General features: G+C 48.5%; 1 protein-coding gene across 2 annotated transcripts in view; it reads left to right on the top strand.

Annotated features, from left to right (window-relative positions):
* The window catches only part of SLC24A4 (solute carrier family 24 member 4), a gene marked incomplete at both ends in the record, with an annotated part of 170,871 nt that extends 166,570 nt beyond the window's left edge, over nt 1–4,301 (top strand). For both annotated transcript variants that reach the window (XM_082648615.1, XM_082648614.1), the window contains 3 exons: nt 2,366–2,478; nt 2,904–2,969; nt 4,149–4,301. In XM_082648615.1, the coding sequence (XP_082504741.1) occupies nt 2,366–2,478; nt 2,904–2,969; nt 4,149–4,301 (332 nt within the window). The remainder of the gene's footprint in view (nt 1–2,365; nt 2,479–2,903; nt 2,970–4,148) is intronic.
* Between the last annotated feature and the right edge of the window lie 16,348 nt (nt 4,302–20,649).

Here is a 20,649-nt window from a genome sequence, read left to right as displayed (position 1 = left end):
GGAGGGGAGGGTCCCAATGAGGTCAACGGGGCTCTGTAGGAACAAGGACAGGTGGGGACATCATCTCAGAGTGGCTCCTGTGAGATGCAGAACGCAGAAACAGGAGGGGCGAGGCGGGGGCGGGAGTGTATAGTTGTCGTGAGGGTGATGCTGACGTGATTGGCAGAGGGTCCAGCAGACCAGGTTAAAGCCTGGAAAGATTCTTTATGGCAGGGGATACAGAAACCTCTGTTCGGAGTCCATCACACAAGGCAGGAGCCGTGCGGTGAGCTCTAACACAGAGGCTCTGCATCCTGGGCTCCCTGAAGGCTCGCAGCCCAGAGCGTGGTCCAGGCCGGCAGCATTGGCTTGAGAGAAATGCAGACTCTCAGGCCCCGTCCCAGCCCCACTGAATCAGAGTCTGCTTTTTTTAAAATAATTTTTATAACTTTATTTTTTTAATTTAAATTTATTTATTTTAATTTTGGCTGCGTTGGGTCCTCATTGCTGCGCACGGGCTTTCTCTAGTTGCGGTGAGCGGGGGCTACTCTTCGTTGCGGTGCATGGGCTTCTCATTGCGATGGCTTCTCTTTTTGCGGAGCACGGGCTCTAGGCACGTGGGCTTCAGTAGTTGTGGCTTGTGGGCTTCAGTAGTTGTGGCTCGTGGGCTCTAGAGTGCAGGCTCAGTAGTTGTGGCACACGGGCTTAGTTGCTCTGCGGCATGTGGGATCTTCCCGGCCCAGGGCTCGAACCCGTGTCCCCTGCATTGGCAGGCGGATTCTTAACCACTGTGCCGCCAGGGAAGCCCCCAGAGTCTGCTTTTTAGCAAGACCCCCAGTGAGTCGTGTGCTCTTAAAGTTTGAGAAGTGCTGCCGTAAGATTCCTCAGAGGGCAGTGCCTGCACAGAGCAGTCAGTCAAACCTGAGAAGCTCTCCTCTCTCTTCTCCCAAACCTGGGCATCCTTGTGCCTCCTGACCCATCCGGCGAGTGCCTGCCTCCTCACCAGGGGCAACTAGCTGGTCCAAAACAGTTGCTGCTCATTCCTGTTTCACAAAATCCTGGGAGACTGGAAGGCAGGTTTCCCAGAGGTACTGCCCCCCGATAGGACTCAGCTGCTGAGGTTTTGAAGGCACTCAGATCAGTGCCCAGACAGGCAGGGAGGGAGCTGTGAGGCCGTTGAGGGAGGCATTGTGTCCTGGAGGTCAGCGGATGACAGCAACAGGGCGGGAGGAAGTGGCCTGGCTATACTAGGGGGCCAGGAGGCCAGATGGAGGTGAGGCAGTCGTCCGGATGCTCTTCTGAGTCTCTGCGAGCTTCTCAGCGACCAAGGCAACTTTATGGGCACAGGCCTGTGTGTTTCAGGCTTGTTCATTGCACGGACGTTTGTTTGTGGCCAGATTATGACAGTCGTGTCCATTTAGGGCTAAGGGGCCAGGTGAAAACAGGTTCAGCCCGTGTGAGTCTTATTTGTAAAAGTTTGTTTACTAACTTTTGATACTATTAAGTTCCTAAGACTGTGTGGCTTTCATGAGACTGGACAGTGGGGCAGGAGAGGGAAGGTGGTGACACAGTCCCTCACCTCTAAGATGCTTCTAGTCTGGTTGGGGGGAAAGAGTTCACTCTTGGGAGACCACCCAGGCATAAAACCTGATGCCCTGTCGTCTGGGTCAAGGTCGTGGTGCCACCACCTGGGTCACAAGTATGCATTGAGGATGAGGCCCCTTCCCTCCCAGAGCACCTGGGACGCTCAAATAAGAAGCACATAGTGGGTCCTCCCAAAACACCGGCTGACACCCCTGCAGGAGGAATAATGAAGGGCTCTGGATTAGTTTCCTAGGTCAGCCGTAACTACCACAAACTGGGAGACAGGAAAACAGAAACTAACTGTCCCACAGTCTTGGAGGTTAGAAGTCCGAGATCAGGGTGTCAGAAGAGTTGGTTCTTTCTGTCTGTTCAGGCCTCTCTCCTTGGCTTGCGGATGGCTGTCTTCATGTTCAGATGGAGCGCTGCCTGTGTGCATGCCTGTGCCCTAACATCCCCTCTCAATGAAAACACCAGTCATATTGGATGAGGATCCACCCTAAGGACCTCATTTTAACTTGATTACCCCGGAAAGACCCTGTCTCCAGATAAGGTCACATTCTGAGGTATTGGGGGTTAGGACCCCAACATATGAATCTTGGGGGGTCACAATTCAACCCACTACAGGGCTCACATGTAAGACTTCATGAAGGGAGTGGATCTCAGTCCTCATTAAAAGATTTAGAAATGTGGGGTCCATGAGGAAGGAATTCCTTTCTAAGGAATAGCACTGATGGAAATGGGAAGGAACAGGGGTTTCCAGCAACCTGCGCTTAATGCATGACATGTCGATTGTCCCCTGCAGGCCTTGGTGACATGGCGGTCTCTAACACCATAGGAAGCAACGTGTTTGACATCCTCGTGGGACTCGGCGTACCGTGGGGGCTGCAGACCATGGTTATTAATTATGGATCCACGGTAAGTTGGTCTCGCTTCCTTAGTGAGATGACGCCACGCGCTTTACAAGGAGTGATAGTGGTGTCGGCCCTGTGCCAGCCAAGGGCTGCAGGGGATGCACTGCCCCCTTCTCCTTGGCACGCTGGCAGCCACTTTGTGCAAAGGCGTCCCGAGCAGCCTGGGCAGTGCCTGCAGGAGGCAGCCTGTGTGTGCCCTGCACTCACGGGTGCTTCGGCCCCGTGTCTCTGCCCACCGGCACGCCTCTCCCCTCCTAGTTCATTTCCTCAGATGAGCAGAGACCTGGATCCATGGCCACGTGCTCACCGTGAACACCCACCTGTGGCTTCCAGATAAGGGAGGGGATGAGCCCGAGCACACTGGGCTTCCAGAACGGATGGGGGCCTGAACAGCCCAGAGGTTCAGGGCATGTGTGTTTGTTTTTCCAGGTGAAGATCAACAGCCGGGGTCTGGTCTACTCCGTGGTGTTGCTGCTGGGCTCCGTCGCTCTCACCGTGAGTTTTTGCAATTCCAGAATAGAAGCCTCACACGTACATCGTTTCCTCTGATTGTGCGCAGTCTCTGAATCCCCTCCCCCTTCCCCTTGGCAGTGAGGGGTAAAGCAGTAAAAACATAGAAATTCACAGATACCCCCAGAAACACTTTCTGCCAAGAATGTTGGCACCAAACACTGCACTTTTCCCTGAGCCACTAAGAAGTCCCTAGAGGAAGTGAGTTACGTTTCCTCTCTTCTTGCTGCCCGGTCTGTCTCCTCTCACTAGTGCCAACAGGAGACAAGTCCTCCCCCAGCCCATCTGAGCTGACAGGGGGACCTGATGGTCAGGTCTCAGGGCTGGCACACCGTGATACTGAGGTCTCCTCACTCCACATGCCCCAAACTGTGCTAACTCTACCTCTGCTTACTTTATTCCATCCTTACAAGCACCTGGTGATATTCTACTCTGCAGAAGTAAGCAAGGCTCAGGGGTTAAGTAACTTGCCCAAGGTCACAGGGATAGGAAATGACAAAGCTGGGATTTGAACCCACACCGGTCTGTCTCTAAGGACCCATGGCATTGCTCTGATGAGGTAACTCTGATCCAACGCTTAGGAGGCCTCAATTCAGGGATAAGAACGAAGGTTGTAAAAGGATAAGAACATAGAAAGAGGATGTGCTCCAACCCCGTCACACACACACACACACACACACACACACACACACACACACACACACACACACACACACACACACACACACACACACACACACACACACACACAGTCCAGGCAGAAGTTTGCCAGACGTGGGCCAGCGGGAGCCTTGGAAGTTTTGCTGAAGAAGGCTGAGGATGCCAAGTTCCGAAGCAAAGGGAAGACCCAGTGAAAGTCCCTGGTTGTCACTAAAGAAGGCCCGGGAGGGCATCCCCAGGAAGTGGTGTACGTGCCCCGGCAGAGCCGGTGCCCTGAGGCCAGCTGCTGCGTGTGCCTGGAGTCTGCACCTTTCATTAGACAAGCATAAAGCCTGCAGGGCTCATTCTGATCAAACCAAGGATCTACCGGCAGCACCCCTCCGCTCTTGCCCACCTTTTGCAGAAAGTTCTGGGGTTCATCGTTCGTGTGTAGTTTTCCAATAAAAGTACCTTTTGTAGTATTTCTCTGCCCCCAAGCCCAACACTCACACCCTCTCCTTGCAGGTCCTCGGCATCCATCTGAACAAATGGAGGCTGGACCGGAAGCTGGGGATCTACGTGCTGGTTCTCTACGCCATCTTCTTGTGCTTCTCCATAATGATAGAGTTTAACGTCTTTACCTTTGTCAACTTGCCGATGTGCCGAGAAGACGATTAAAACGTAGCCACTGCCCCCCACGCCCGGGAGCTCTTCTGGACGCTCCGGCGCTGGCGTCCTCCTTCTCCTCCCCTCCCCCACCACGAGTCTCTCCTGCATCGGCAGCCACCGCCTGCTCTTTCATGCACCGGAAGGAAGAGCCATCGTGGTCTTTGTGTGGTCACGGGCCAGGCTGCTGGGCCTCCTCCGCCTGGGAGTTCTGCCCCCCAAAAGGCAAGATTCAGGGGGCGCTGTTTGAGCAGCTTCTCAGCCCTCTGAGCCACCAGCCATAGGGACGTGGCATGTGTCTCCTCTTTTGGACACTTGGATCACGAGGACTTCTGTGTGCTGGTTGTCCTTCTGTCGCACTGCAGCCTTGGAAATGAGGCGGGCGGTGAACACAGGGTCTCCTGTGGCAATGCAGAATAGGAGTGTTGTTCTCAAGGGTCCCCTCTGGGCCAGAGAGTGTGGGCTCCTTGGGCAGCGTGTGCTACTAAGGGCCTCTGAATCCTGCCGGAGGCACTTACGGTTTGTTGGGAGTTTGGGGCTGTGACGGCAAGCACTCCAACCCTTTTTCTGAAAAAATTGCAAGAATGGAAACAGTTGTTCACAGCAGAAGAGAGAAAACGAGTGAATATTCTTATCACTTTCATTGATGCATTCAGAGAACGAGCAATGAAACATTAAAAATAAAATGTTAGCTATACATCTTCATACTTGAAAAATATCATTCCGTACAAAGAACCTTGATGGGGACCAAAAAGGTAATGCTTATGGAAAACAAATCCTATGTATATCGTGTTGCACTGACACTAAGATGTTGGGTTTGGAACATAGAAAAGAGCGGAAGACTAACATCTAAACGGGTGCTAACTCAGAGACACAGTGGAGACGGTAGTTTACAGCCATTCATTCCAGACTTCCTGTGGCATGGGACGCACTGTCAGTTTGGGTTTGTCATTCCTTGTTAATGCTCTGCTCTCAAAACCACCCTGTTCAAAGGCCCAATTGTTTATATGCCCAACAAATTTCATAGCCTGCTGAACTGGAATGCGTGTGCCGGAAGTAATGGTTACTGACAAGAAGAGAGATTTCCTGAAAAACCACCAGTTGCTCTCTGCTGAGCTGGAGGCGAGTGTGAAAACCGTAACTTGGAATTTTTTAGAGCTAAGGTTGTTGAACCTTATAGTTTGCTCCACAGGAAAGGCCAAAGATGGGAGGTTGATTCAAAAATAGATAGAAACATATTAAACAATTTCGACTGCTTCATAGCTCTCAAATATATATTAAAAAGATTTACGAACACAAACCATTCCTGGTTTCTAAAAAGAAAGCACAATTCATTTTATATAGAGGTGTTCTTTTTTTTATTTTTTTAACGTTTCTATTGCAAAAGGCTATCAGATTTGATGCACTTTTAATATTGGGCTGTTTTGCACAGAGGACTGTATGGGAATGCCCCATGATGCTGTGAGGAAAAGAGGCTTTTCGTGATTCACCAGTAATCGGTCATGGGTGATGAGTGTAAATCCAACAGCTTATTCTTTCCTCAGACACAAAGGTTGTGACCCGCAGTGGAATTTGTGGCTGTGCTCTTTGGGGCCTCCTGAATTTCAGAAGGAGGACGTGTTCAAGCTTACGTCCCTAAAATTCCCTTAGCGCGGGCCTAAGACATGACAACTCCATCACCAGGCTTCTCTTCTGCATCCTCATCAGTGTTAAGACTTCTCTTTTTGTTTCTCTACTTAGATACTCAGTGGTCTTCTGGTTGAGGAGAAGGGCGATTTTCCTAAGAAATTAGCTAAGTGGGAGGCCAGGGAGCCCGTTGGTTCATCAGTATAAATGTCTAGATGCAGAGGGTTTCAGAGCCCTCAGGACCGCTCTGTGCCCTCATAAAATAGCAGCCTGGTCATCTCCATCTTCTCCATCTAACAGACTCATCCAGGTTTCAAACTGTGTCTGTCTCTGTTTGGCATCTCAAAACTGCCCTGTGACGTAAGTAGGGCTAACTGTCCCCGTTTAACAGGAAATTTAGTCTTGGAGAGGTCAGGTGACTCTAGGTCAATGGCTAGTAAGTAGCAGAACAGGGACCAAGCTCCAGACTGCCACCCAGCTGAGCCAGTCCAGTGTGTGGCCATCCTCGGTGGGGCGAGTGTGCCTATGTCCTTGTCCTTGGGGTCGGTTGCTCCTTATCGTTTGGGTCAAAACTTCATCAAGTTTCTAATTGACATCTGGGTGCTCCAGCTCACATCCTAATATTTATCTCCAACCTGTGTCCCTATTATTTTCCAATAAAGACAAAAAAATATTTTTAGCCACAACAAGGCACAGGCTACACGGTCCCTGATGACATCCTGCTGGTGTTCAATTCTTTGAATCCTCGTGTAGCTTTCAGAGAACACATCCTAATCACCCACCTCTTCCTCAGCAGAACCCATTTGAGATTATAAATATGCTGCAGTTGCAGTTTGAGACAAAAAATAATGTTTCGAGCGTGTAGCGCAGTCCTCCTGGCTAATTCTCTTACGACGTTAATGTGCCAATGTAACTTCCTTAAAGGATCTATGTATTTATTGTATCTAGGAAACTATATATACACTGTAGGTGCAGAGTTCTCTTTTTTAACTAGATATTTTTCCATCTCAAGTTTAAAGAATTGCTTGATTAATTAGGCCTTCATTTTAAAATACTGCTTTCATCACTGCACAGGATTACTTCCTTTATTTTATCCGAAGCTAGTTAGCAGAAGGTAAAGTTACGCTGCTACAAAAATAGGCAATCTGAAAAATAAACTTAGCTCTTCGAATTGGGGGCAGAAAATGAACCACTGCCCTCAGATAGAAAACGTCTATAAAAGCAGGAGCTGGTGGTTCCTGTCCATTTCTGGTTTGGAATTTACCTTCGCCAGCCCAAGCATAGTCAGGGGGGAAGGGGTGCAGTGTCTTGAGAACGCAGCCCTGGAGGAAGGTTCTGGGTCGGCTGCAGTGAGAGACTACTGTTAAGGGCAGGTCAGGGGCATCCCACCCCCATCCTTCCTGTAACCCACAGCTGCTGGCCTCTGTGTTTGTCTTCCGCGTGCACCGATCTTGTGAGTTTTCACCTGTTCATTACCTGCTCCCCCACCCCTCACGCCGCCTATTAAGGCTGTTTCTTGCTTCTCCCCGTCAATCTTCTGCCTTTACAGACCCAAGCAGCTGAAAAGGCATAACCCCCGGGGAGCCAGCTGAAACCAGATGGGCGTGCCCACCACTCCAGGGCAGCCCTGCAGACCCCGACCAAAGACCTCTTCTGGGCTGCCCAGGGTCTAGGTCCCAAGGGAAGAAACTGCCCCCTCTTCCCTTTTGACGAGGATTTGCAAGGCTCGTAGCATCAGCAGGAGACCAGCCCTCAGGGAACACCAGACTCCACAAACAGGCTGGGAATCCAGGAGGGGTGTGGGCAGCCTCTTCGGCTGACACCCTTCTTTCCTCCGGGCATTTCCCCTCCCTGAGCCCTAGGGCCCCTCCCTCTCCTTAAGGTGGGTGTGGACAGAATCGAGATGGACTGGGAGAGGGTCACTTCCTTGCCTCCTTCCCCAGGTGTGAAATGGGCTAGCGGGGTCAAGGTCTGGACCAGGGCAGGAGAGAAGCAGAGAGCCTCCAGCTCGGGCTGGCCCCTGTGAGCTCGTGGCCCTCCCGTCGCCCTGATGCTGAGTGGGCCCTTAGGGCTGGGGTTGGCCTCTCACACGCCACCCTTTCCTTCTCTGGTAAGCCCTTTTCCTCCCCTGGCAGGGAAAAGATGGTTGTACAGGTATGTGACAGGCTCTCAGCAGATGCTTGTTGCTTGAATAAACAAAGAACTTGCCTGTTAGGGTGAAAATCTTCAGGAGGTGGTTCCCGAGTCCTGTGATTTAAATATTCCCAGGTCCCTCTAATGCCCTCTGAACATCATTTCTGTGTGAGTCTCGGGGCAGTTAGCAGATGCGCCCAGGGCCCCTGAGATGGGCCACAGCTCAGCAACTTCGTCACCACGTGGTGCTCAGAGAAACTTCCAGAAATTTTGGAAAACGCTCTCTGGGCAGCTCTTGGGTGGCAGGAAGTCCATCATCCCCCATCCATCCCTGGACCCAATGTGGTGCCCCTGGCCCCTGCCCTTTCTATGTGGATTCACCCAGAGCATCCAGGCACCCCGCCAGCTGTGAGCCCTTACTCTCTGCAGCTGGTCACATGAGCCCCTCAAGTGCGAAGATGCTCACAGGGCCTTCTGGAAGCATACGGAAGGGACCCCTCCAGCACTGGGTTAATCTCCCCCACTGTGTCTGTCATGGGGCTGGTAGAACAGGAGGGTCTTTGTACGGGCCCATCTTACAAGGCAAGACACAGGTGGGACGCAGATTTCGTTACCTGGCTCGTGTAGGGCCCCTTTGCCTTGCTGCAGAGACCTGTTCCCCCAAGGGCAGTCCACAACAGTATTTTTGGCCGTGTTGGGTCTTCGTTGCGGTGTGCAGGCTTCTCATTGTGGTGGCTTCTCTTGTTGCAGAGCACAGGCTCAGGCGCATGGGCTTCAGTAGTCGTGGCTCATGGGCTCAGTAGTTGTGGCTCGCGGGCTTAGTCGCTCCGCGGCATGTGGGATCTTCCTGGACCAGGGATCGAACCCATACCCCCTGCACTGGCAGGTGGATTCTTAACCACTGCGCCACCAGGGAAGTCCCATAACGGTACAGATTTTTAAAAGACTGTTGCATTTGCTTCTTAATAGGGAATACTAAATTGGGACACTAGCTTAGTATGTGCTTAACTTCAAACCTCTTAGCCAATGGGGTCAGTCTTCGAAGTCACACGCTACCCAATCTCAAGGAAATCGTACCTGCATGAAATGGGGAGAAGAAGTGCTTTTCTCCCATCCTGCCACCCAGAAGGAGCTATGTTTTCCATCACAACGGGGAAGCCAGCTGGGTTGTATTAGAGCTTTGATTATTTTATGGGGATTTTTAAAAGTTCTCACTTTTCAATGACAAATGGCTCCCCAGTTCCCTTGGTCTCTGCTAAATCCTCACACACTGCTGGGGGCCAGGGGCGTGCTTGGTGTCATCTTTTACCTGCGTGCTTCTAAGGCTTTCCATCACCTCTTATGGTGCCAGTGTCTGGTCATCAAGGTGGCGTGTCCTCCGCACACTTTGTAGCAGAGGTTGAGAACATATCCTCTTCTAGTCTGGGAAAACATCTGCTTCCTGAACACCCTGATACAGAACCAGGGCCATGGGAGGTGGCTCTGACAGTTAGAAATGCCCACTGTACCCATGTGAAAGTCACGTCCTTGCTTGTGTGGTTTTTCCATCGTTAGATTTATGGGCCTGGGATGGGCTGCTTCTTGGTTAAAAGCCCTATGCCACACACGGGCATATCCACACCTATTCCCACAGTTGCCGGAATTCAGATAGTTGCTTTTTATGCAACACGTTGGTTGGGACTTATCCACAGTAGAAGCCAATAAAGCCCTTAATCCTGGAGAAATTATGTCCCCTCGCCACCCCACCACTGGAAAACATGCTTTTTAAACTATCGAGAAAAAGTCTGTACAGCTTTTGGTTTCTAGTCGCCTGGTTTGGTCTGATCGGCCTTTGTGCATAAAGGAGGATCCCAGACAATGGAACTGTCCCTGCTCCCACCTCCAGAAGTTCCCAGATACTTGGGAGTATCCGGATGGACACGAAGTCCCCATTCAACACGAGGAGCGAGGCCTTTGCTCCCACTGAAAATGGCTGGGATGTGAGCCAGTCAGCTCTGTTTTTCCAAATCAAATGTTCTGGAGGGTTTTTTCTGGCCTTACCTCCAGAGGTGCCCTTCTGAGCTATAGAACACTTTCTGGCACTTTCTCCATGTGACTGGACCTAGGCTGTTTGGGGGCCCAGTGGCCAGAGCTGTGGCTGAGCCTCTGTGGCCAGCTCTAGGGGAGCCTCATAGGGGGTCTGCTGGCCTGGGAGACTGGGTGTCTAATTCAGAGCACACGCTTCCTGGTAGAGTGCCCTCTGTATATGTCTCCTGTCCAGCTGCTGCCAGTTGCTAGGTGTCTAAATACAAAGCGAGCCTTGATTACCTAGAGAGGAAAGAGCGCTGCCAGCCAGATGGGGCCAGGCGCACGTGCAGACGCAGGAGCTGCCGAGGGAAGGGCAGGGGAGGCCTGGCACAGCCCAGGTGCCCAAGAGGCAGACTGGGCACTGTTTCCACAGGGCCATGGGATCTTCCTGGGACCCAGCAAATAGCAGGTAAATAGAACCAGAGGGCTTTCGTGCCCAGAAAGAACCCCCTTAGAAACAACCAAAACCAAAAACTTCTGAGGCTGTGACACATCACTTGAGTCCCCATGAGACAATGCCGGGATGCTAGGCTGAACGCTGCCGTCTTTGTTCATCTTCTCTAACAGGTGAAGCAGGAGCAGTGAGTTGAAAAGTTGTACATAATAAATATATTTATCCTGCTATTTATTTTTTCAATAACTGTGACCTCCTGCACTGTGAATGCTCTGTGATATGAGATCCTTAGTTTAATAAAACTGTCATTAAATTTGAATGGATTGATATTATTGGTTACTAAACACTGGCATGAGTTTATTCTTATTGTGAAGAAAAATCTAGACTAAATATTGAACTAAATCTTTATAAGAAACCTAAAAGTCAGTATTGTAATGCAATATATGAAAATCTGTACACTGTCAATAAAATAAATGAATACAAGTTGTCTTTCCCTATAGAGAGCTTCCATTCATGTTTTAATAGACACATACATATTTGTAGTTTTGGAAAGAATTCTTTACACTGGAATAACAGCCATTTATTGAAACCATTTCTATTTGCATATTGAGAAAAAAGTAAACTTCAAAAAGGATGAGGGTTGGCGCCTTTTAATTATAATGATTGGTAATGAATCAAACAAAGCAGAAAACTCGTAACTTACCTTGGCTAAGCACGAATGAATCCAGAATGACCCAGCCTTCTCTTGCCTCACCAGCAAGGCCAGCTTTATGGGCTGGGGACACATGAGGTCAGTCACAGAGGGCCTCACACTCAGAAAGACCCCAGGCTCAGTTGTCACCATCTTGAAATCTTTCATTTTTTTTAAAAAGGGGCCCCACAGTTTCTTGTTTTTAAAGTGAAGTCTAGTTGCTGTACAATATTATATGTTACAGGTGTACAATATAGTCATTCACAATTGTTAAAGGTTCTACTCCATGTACAGTTATTATAAAATATTGGCTATATTCCCTGCGTTGTCCAGTATATCCCTGTAGCCCACATTTTCATTTTTGCCCTGGGCCCTGCAAATTATGAATCTCGTCCTGCTCGTCAAGAATAAGGTTATGCTGTACCTAACAGACAAGAAGTTGGTATCCTAAGGCAAAGAACTCTTGCAAACTAATAAGAAAATGGCAAAAACCCTTCAAAAGAAAAATTATAAAGGAAAAAAAAAGGTAATTCCCAAAAGAAGAAGTATAAATGGCTAATTAACAGAGGAAATTCCATCTCACTGACCACAGCAGGGAATACATATTAAATACAGTAAAATATGCTGGGACATATTCAGGTTTATAAAGCCTGAAACAAAGAATTTGGGAGCTGGGTCCTCAGAACTATGAATGCAAAACTGAGTGTGAATGTGAATGTTTTTTAGAATGAGAAAAGGAACCACAATAAATTACAGAGTTTTTAAAGCTGAAAGTCTCACAAATGTCGCTAAAGCCAGTAAAAATACCATAGCATATTTGTTAACTGTGTAACACTCCTTTATAATATTTTTTCTACATTTTCCGACTGTATGTTTTTTCTTCATTCTTTCATTTGACAGTGATTTTGTGTTACCATTTCCTATGCCGAGGATAGAAATATAATTCAGTATTTATCCTAGCGCGGTTGACTGAAATGTTTCTTATTTCCAGTTGGAATTAATAAAATATATAACTTCACACAGCTTTACTTGCTAAAAAAAATAATAATAATAAGGTTATGCCATCGGCTCTTGTGTCATGAGAAATTGAGATGAGGGGGAGAGGTACTGGTTAATTCCTTCATTCTAAACGTTTCCTGCGTCCCAGCTGCCTCAGGGCCACCATAAACTAACATACACGTAAATCACCTGGGCATCTTGTTAAAAAGCAGATTCTGGGGCTTCCCTGGTGGCACAGTGGTTGAGGGTCCGCCTGCTGATGCAGGGGACATGGGTTCGTGACCCGGTCCGGGAAGACCCCACATGCCGCGGAGCGGCTGGGCCCGTGAGCCATGGCCGCTGAGCCTGCGCGTCCGGAGCCTGTGCTCCGCAACGGGAGAGACCACAACAGTGAGAGGCCTGCGTACCGAGAAAAAAAAAAAGCAGATTCTGGTTTAGCAGAATGGGATAGGGCCAAAGATGCTACGTTTCTAGCAAGTTCCCAGGTTTGCCAATGCAGCTGGTCCACTTTGAATACTGAGAAGGTGGATCAGTCCCACTCAGAGTGTGATGTGGGCACCTGTGCAGCCTCACAGACTGTTCTCCATCTGCCACAAGACAAGTATAGAGACTGAGAGAGAGTATAAACATTTATGGCAATATGATGACTAATTTTATGTCTGAACATGTTTTTTTATTGCATTTTTCTAGTAACTTTTTGTTGTACTTATAAAAACACCTGTCCACAAAGAAAATATGAAAAAAAATCTTTCCCACAGGTTCTACTTTAGATGAGAAGTTGTACTTTACATGAAAGTTTAGATGGTTTTAGCTCTTTCCTGTTTAAAAGTCAATCTACAATGTATGAAGGACTTTGATTTCCAGATCAATTAGCCTTGTGGGTCCTGCAGCCTCATGTTCTTTGTTCTCACTATCTCATTGTCCCTCAATCCATCTGGTGCTGCATGGCTTGATGAACCAGTGGGACACAGGACAGAAACAGAAAATGTCCCCATTTCACAGATGGGGAAGATGAGGTTCCGAAAGCATACCTGCTGTGTGCAGGGTCCTTCATCCACTCACCGTGAGAGCCAGCCTTAACAGCCATGCCTCCTCCTATTGCCTGGGGCTGCCCAGACCAGACAAGGGAAGGGGTGGTTGACTGAATCTGTCCTCCCCTGGGAGCTCATCTCCTAGTTGATTTCACAACTCAGGCTCTATCAGCTTGTTTTTGATGTTTTCTAAAACTTGCTCCAGGCAATTCCAAGTTCAACATGGTCCTGGTGCAGGCAGTCTGATGGTACAGTGGTACGAGAAGCAGGCCTTCTCCTGGGCGTGTGTCGCCCATCCTTGCTATAGCTATATTCCAATTTTTTAAAGTGGGCAAATGTTCAGAGCAGTTATTCTCCTTTCCTCCATCAACAGGTAGATGGAGGAAAGGAGAATAGCTTATAAAAATGCTGAGATTATCAATATGGGGGAAGAGAATCTTAAATATTCAACTCCAGGCAATGATATGCAGGCTCAAGAGCTTAGGGGTGATGTTTGCAACTTACTCTGAAATGCATTGAAAACATAAGATGGCTGGGTGGGAAATGGGGAGATGTGTGATAAAGCAAGTTTAGTAGTGTTAGTGGCAAAATGTAGATGGTGGGTATATGGATATTCACTGTACAGGGGTTTTTTTTTTTTTCTGTATGTTTGAAAATTTTCATAATAAAATGTTGGGGGAAAAAAACAGCAAACTCTCCTCCCACCCCCAATCGCCTTCCTGCTCTGCAGTACCAGTATCTCACCAGTCGTCAGCAGCAAAATGTCAACTCCTCCCACCACCCCTACCCCTAGTGCCAGACAACGATCTGTCTTCTCGTTTTCTTCCTTGCAGTCGTTTTTGCAACCTCTAACTCCCTTTCTGCTCCAGCCATCAGGGCCCCACTGTCAGTGTTCGCCTGGTCCAGGCCAGAGGCTCCAAGCCAGCCTCCCTGCCTCCACTCTCCCTCCCTTCCCAGTCCCGCCTCCACTCAGCAGCCAGAGGGATCTTTTAATGCAGAAATCTGATTTGTCCCTTTCATGCTCAGAAGCAGTTAACGACTCCCAGTTGCCTCAATGGACCATCTCAGACCCTCCACAACCATGATGATGATATCTTCCTCTTTATCTTGCATGACTCTGCCTATCCTCAGAGATGTTGCTGTTACCTCTGCTTGAAATGGTTTCCCCACCCTTTATCCTGCAGAGGAGGGCCCACCCTTCTTCCTTCAAGGCCTTCCTAGGCCTCTAGGCCAGAATGAACCACCTGCTTCTGTTTTGTTTTTAAATCTTTTTTTTTTTTTTTTTTTTGGTCTGTAAGCTTACTTCTATTACTATTTGGCAACTATACATTTGGAATTTTCTAGAACAGTCTCAATTTGAAATATACTCACCCATGGCCTCCTCAACCATTGAGAGGCACCCATTTGGGGGTGTCTAGATTACATCTTTTAGACCAGCCCTTACAGCTAGAAAGAGCACAAAGCATTCTGTCATTCAGTAAACATGTATTGAAGGCCTGCTCTGCACCAACGGCTGGTTGCAGAGGTGGAAGGCCTACTGCCAGTCACTTCAGGGAGCCCCCAAGTTCTGGGAGGGAGTGAGCTCAGGCGGCAAGAGCACAGAGAAGGGACACCCAATCATCCTGGCAGTCAGGGGAGATGTTGACTCAAGCTGAGGCTTAATGGATGAGGAGAGTCAGGAGTAGGGATGGGGAATAACATATCCACACGTGAGCCAGGCAGAAGGGGACACCTTCAAATCACATCAAATATTTCATGATTTAAAAAGAGGCAATGGGGCTTCCCTGGTGGCGCAGCGGTTAAGAATCCGCCTGCCAGTGCAGGGGACACGGGTTTGAGCCCTGGTCTGGGAAGATCCCACGTGCTGCGGAGCAACGAAGCCCGTGCGCCACAACTACTGAGCCTGCGCTCTAGAGCCTGTGAGCCACAACTACTGAAGCCCGCGTGCCTAGAGCCCGTGCTCCGCAACAAGAGAAGCCACCGCAATGAGAAGCCCGCGCACCGCAATGAAGAGTAGCCCCCGCTCGCCGCAACTAGAGAAAGGCCGCGCACAGCAACAAAGACCCAACTCAGCCAAAAATAAACAAATTTTTAAAAATAAAAAATAAATAAATAAAAGAGGCAATTAACGTGGAGAAAATATGACAGAGATGTTCAAATACTTTGTGGACAAAAAAAAATGTTGCCTGCCATTTCAGTAAACAACGAATGTTGCCCGCATCAATACAGCCAGCCCGATGGTGCACCCTCGGGGGAATTCAAGATGGAGAAAAACAGGAATACTGGCCCTAGATACTTAAGATGCCTGTCAAAGGAATAATTTCAGTGAACCCAGACTCTTGCATCTTCCCATATGTAGAAAAGCACTAAAATCATTAACTTGAGATTTTTTTGTGTGATTAGCAGTAATCTTTTGATGTTCAACTACATGGGTTTTTTTTTTTGTTTTCAGCAAAAACTCCTATACATCCTGACTCCTCTCTTACCTCCTTGGAACAGTTCCTCAGAGCTAGCTGAGAGGCTGATTCTCAGGCTAGAGTCCTCAATAAGGTCCCTGAATAAAACGTAACTCTCAACTTCTAGGTGGTGTGTTTCTTTCAGTCAACACCATCTCTACCATACACAAAAATCAACTCAAAATGAATGAAAGACTTGACTGTAAGACCTGAAATCATAAAACTCCTAGAAGGAAATGGGCAGTATGCTCTTTGACATCCATCTTAGCAGTAGCATTCTGCATATGTCTCCTCAGGCAAGAGAAACAAAAGTAAAAAGAAGCAAAGAGGACTACGCCAAGCTAAAAAGCTTCTGCACAGCAAAGGAAACCATCAATAAGATGCAAAGACAGCCTTCCAAATGGGAGAAGATATTTGCAAATCACGTATTCAACAAGGGATTAAAATCCAAACTATATAAAGAACTCATGCAACTCGACAACAAAAAACAACCCAAATTTTAAAAGGGCAGAGGACCTGAATAGACATTTTCCCAAGAAGACATACAGGTAGCCAACAGGCATGTGAAAAAAATTGTTCAACATCACTATTAGAGAAATGCAATCAAACCCACAATGAGATATCACCTCACGCCTGTTAGAATGGCTATCACAAAGGCAAGAGATAGCAATACTCATACACTGCTGGTACGAATATAAACTGGCGCAGTCGCTATGGAGGCTCCTCGAAAAATTAAGACTAGAACTACCGTATCATCCAGCTCTCCTACTTCTGGGTATTTATCCAAAGAATACAAAAGCACTAATTCAAAAAGATACATACACCCCTATGTTCATCACAGCGCTATTCCCCCATCCTCCGTACTGATCAGTCTCGGTATCTGATCAGGTTTCTCGTCCTCCACTGATGCCAGGTGATGTCTGATCACACTGCCTGCCTTCAGTAGGAATCCCATTAGGTCAGTTTAGTCAGAATCCCTCTCACCCGTGACGTCTCCTTAGTAATTTTCCATCCACTGATCCCCACCCTGCTCCTTGGGCATAAACGCCCACTTTTCCTTGTTGTATTCAGATTGGAGCCCGATGTCTCTCCCCAGCTGCAAGCCTCCGCTGCCGTGGTCCCCACACCCACAGCGATGGCCCTCCTTGAATAAAGCCTGCCTGTCCCTTAACAAGGGTCACGAATCTTTTCTCTTTACTACTTGCCGCATTCTGCCTTGTGGCCTCTGGCAGGAGGCGTGGTGCGTGGCGCTTACAGCCAGCTGGCTGAGCAGCAGAGTCCAGGGTGGGCAGAGCACCTCCTGTGGGGCTCCTGACCCACAAACCACCACGGACGTGGGCCTCCGGGCCACAGAGCTGGGCGTGAGGCGGGGGCTGAGGGGCCCGCAGGACCAGTAAGGCTCACCGAGAGGCTGAGCGGGATAGAGGTGCTGTGACCAAGCTGGAACCTTCCAGGTGCAGCACTGAAAGTCCCATGTCCTGGGAAACCCCTCAGGCCAGGGCAAACTAAGATGGTTGGTCACCCCAGGCCGGGACCAGATTCAGGGACATGTGACCTTTGCATTTACAGAGCCCACGCTTAGACGGGTCTCGTGCTTGGCTTGATGTTCTGCTGTCTCTGCCTTGAAATCTGTAACGCTTTTTGAGCAAGGGGGTCACATATTTTCATTTTGCACTAAGTCCTACAAGTCATGTAGCTAGCCCTGCCCTAGGCCAACACCCCTGTGAGGGTCACACACTGTGGTACCAGCACCTGAGGCTTCTGTGGGTGACACCTTCCTTCCTAGTCCTCAGCATGACCTTGTCCAAGGAGACAGCGTTAATTCATAGCAACTGAATTGAATCCAAACTTCCTTAAACACACCTCTTGGCACCCCTGTCAGAGGCAGAGCACAGGGTGGAAGGCACTGCAGAGCCCACGGAGCTGGGCATCTGTTCTGCACTTATAAAAAGCAATAAAGGAAAAATTAAAAAACTAAGTCACTAAAGGGAAACTGACATTTGTCACAAGCCTGCTACTCAACACGCAGCTAGCCACCTTCCATATAATCTTCACAAGCAGCTGTGAGGTATGCCTCCACCCATATTGCAGAAGAAGAAACTTGGGCTCAGAGAGGCTAAGAAACTTCCCCAAGGTCACACAGAGGGCAAGAGTGGAGCTGAAAGGGAACTGTGCTGTGTGTTTCCAAAGCAGCCAGAGTGCGTGTCCCCCCAGCCCCCAGCCCGCCGCCCAGCAGCTCCTGAAGGCAGGGGGTCCACGGTGGGGAATGTTCTTAACCTGAGGTCCCAGGAGCCTCCTGCGGGGTGCACACCCCTCTGTGGACTCTCACCTGGGATGGCAGCAGAAGCCCAGCCTGGGACTGTGGCCAAGAAGACCAGGGCTGGGTCGGATTTCCTCTCACACTGGCCGCTTGTTGCCGCCCATGATTCTAAAGGAACCACCCTGGGTTTTCTCACAAGGAAGACGCCTTGAAGACACCACACTTGATTTTCAGAGGAAGGATACAGCCCCAAAGGGAGAAGTGAAATAGAAATCACGGCCTCACTCCCACGTTGTGATAGAACATCTTTTTTGCCAAGCACGCTATACAGAGAAGTGTAAGGTACAGTCCTTGTCCGCAAGGCAAAAGACAAACGAGGAGGGTTAGCTACCCTGAGCCATGACAGCACCTCTCAGTGGTGGGCACTTAAGCTTTCTTAGGCAGTAACTCATTCTTCCCTCATCACTATCTTGAGAGCTATGTAGGGTCCTACCTCCAGACGTCTACCCATGGCGCTGTCACCTCCCCCTAGGATGCCCTTCCCTTATTTCTACCTGTTGGAACCCTTCTCCAGAAAACCGCCAAAGACCAGTGGCTTAAACAGGGTAGGATTTTATTCTTCTCTCATGTAGAAGACGAGGGTGCTCAGTCCAGGCTGTTGGGACACTCCATGGCCCTGGAGAGCCAGCCTCTTTCTCCACTGTGGCTCTTCGTTCCTCAGCATATAGCTTCTGCCTTATAGCCCAAAGTGGCTGCCTAACTTCATCTTGCCTGCAACCTCATGAGAGATCCTGAGTCAAATCCAAGCATTTAAGCTGCTCCTGAATTCCTGACTCATGGAAACTGTATAATTAAAAAAAAAAAAAGTATTATTGTTCAAAGCTGTTGAATCTGGGGGTAGTTTGTTAAGCATCAATGGATAACTAACACACCGTACTAGTTAGTTATCCATTTAGTTCGTTTATTCAACTGTCCTGAGCCCCCAACCTGGACACACATGGATGAATCAGACGTAGTTAAAGACTACCTATCAGAACATGAGGATTTCCTGGAGGTGGGGCAGAAATCATGTCATTTGTGTCCTTGCCCTTGGAACGCTTTCCCCACCTTGGTACACAGTAGGGTCGCAGGACCTGGCACACAGTAGGAGCTCTGCTTCCCAGAGAAGAGCTTCTAACTCCTGGCTTGCCTTCTGGTAGATGAGCCAACTTAGAGATGATGAGCTGTTAATGTTCAATCATCTGGCCTCTTGTCAAAAATGTGGATTTGTTTCTCAGAGGACAGTTTCAAAGTCTCTTTCCATTCCCTCACTCCCCGCGCTGCCAAGAGGAAGAACGTGCAGCCCAAGCAAGCGAGAGCCTTTCCTGAGCCAGCTGCCTTCCCCCTGCCTGCAGCTGGTGTGCATCCTTCAAGGCCCTCCAAGGGTGGCCTCCTCCTTTAGGCCTCCCTGGTTATCCTTCACTGTGGGGGAGGGAGCAAGGAAAGAAAATGATCTTCTTGAAAAATTATTCCCTCACGCTGAATCTTTATGAACCATATTGTCGGAGCAACTTGAATTATACATGTAACTCATGGCCTTGTTTTCTTAAATAATAAAATATGCAGTACTCTGCTATAAATTCTACAGAGCCTACTGATTCTCACAGAATGCTTTCACAGCTTTTTGCCAAACTCTTGTATCTCTAACCAACCTGCGGTTGCAACTGATGAATGACAGGAATGTTATAAATCACACAATTTTGTTTACCAAATGGGTACAACCAAAGCAAAACAGTAAAGATGTAGTCAGAATTTTACTCATTCATTGATGACATGAATGACTTCTCTGCAGAATCAGACAATAGTTTTTGAAAACTGGAAGACTATTTGCCCAATTTTTTGTGTTTTTCATAACATAATGACTAAAGATATGACACAATTTTTTAAAGGTTTTTTTTGATGTGGACCATTTTAAAAGTCTTTATTGAATTTGTTACAATATTGCTTCTGTTTTTTGTTTTTGTTTTTTGGGCCGAGAGGCATGTGGGATCTTAGCTCCCTGACCGGGGATTGAACCCACACCCCCTGCACTGGAAGGTGAAGTCTTAACCACTGGATGGGATTCCACTTCTATATTAGGTTGTATGGGCCGTGACTTCTGTCTTGCTGGCAGACTCTCTCTATTGCCTTCTCAGCTTGCACACTGTGATAAAACAAGTGGCTGTGCTGGCCATTTCCACATGGCCAGGCACTGAAGATGGCCTCCAGCTAACATCCAGCAAGGAACTGAGGCCCCTCAAGGAACTGTATCCTACCAACAACCATGTGAGTTTGGGAGCAGCTCCTTCCCTAGCTGAGCCTTCAGACGAGACACCAGCCCTGGCCAACAACTTGACTGCAGCCTTGTGAGAGACCCTGAAGCAGAGGCAACCATCAAAATTGTGCCAAGACTCCCGAGTCACAGAGATTGTGAGATAGTGAATGTGTTGTGTGAAGCTGCTAAATTTGGAGTAATTTGTTACACAGCAGTAGATAACTGATGCACTTCCTTATCGCCAGGCTTTGAGTTACACAAGGCAGACCATTTCCTTTGTACTCAATCCACTTAGAGTCAGGGTTTTCTGTCATTTAAACCCAAGAGCATCCTCCTATGGTGCGTCTCCTCCACTAGCTTGAACGCTCCTCAAGGACAGACCTTCCATGTCCTCCCAGAGACTCACTAGT

This window comes from Grampus griseus (genome assembly GCF_964374135.1).
Source record: "Grampus griseus genome assembly, chromosome: 2".
In the NCBI taxonomy this organism is placed as follows: Eukaryota; Metazoa; Chordata; class Mammalia; order Artiodactyla; family Delphinidae; genus Grampus; species Grampus griseus.
The sequence above is the reverse complement of the archived record's forward strand: the minus strand, read 5'-3'. Positions and strand labels throughout refer to the sequence as shown.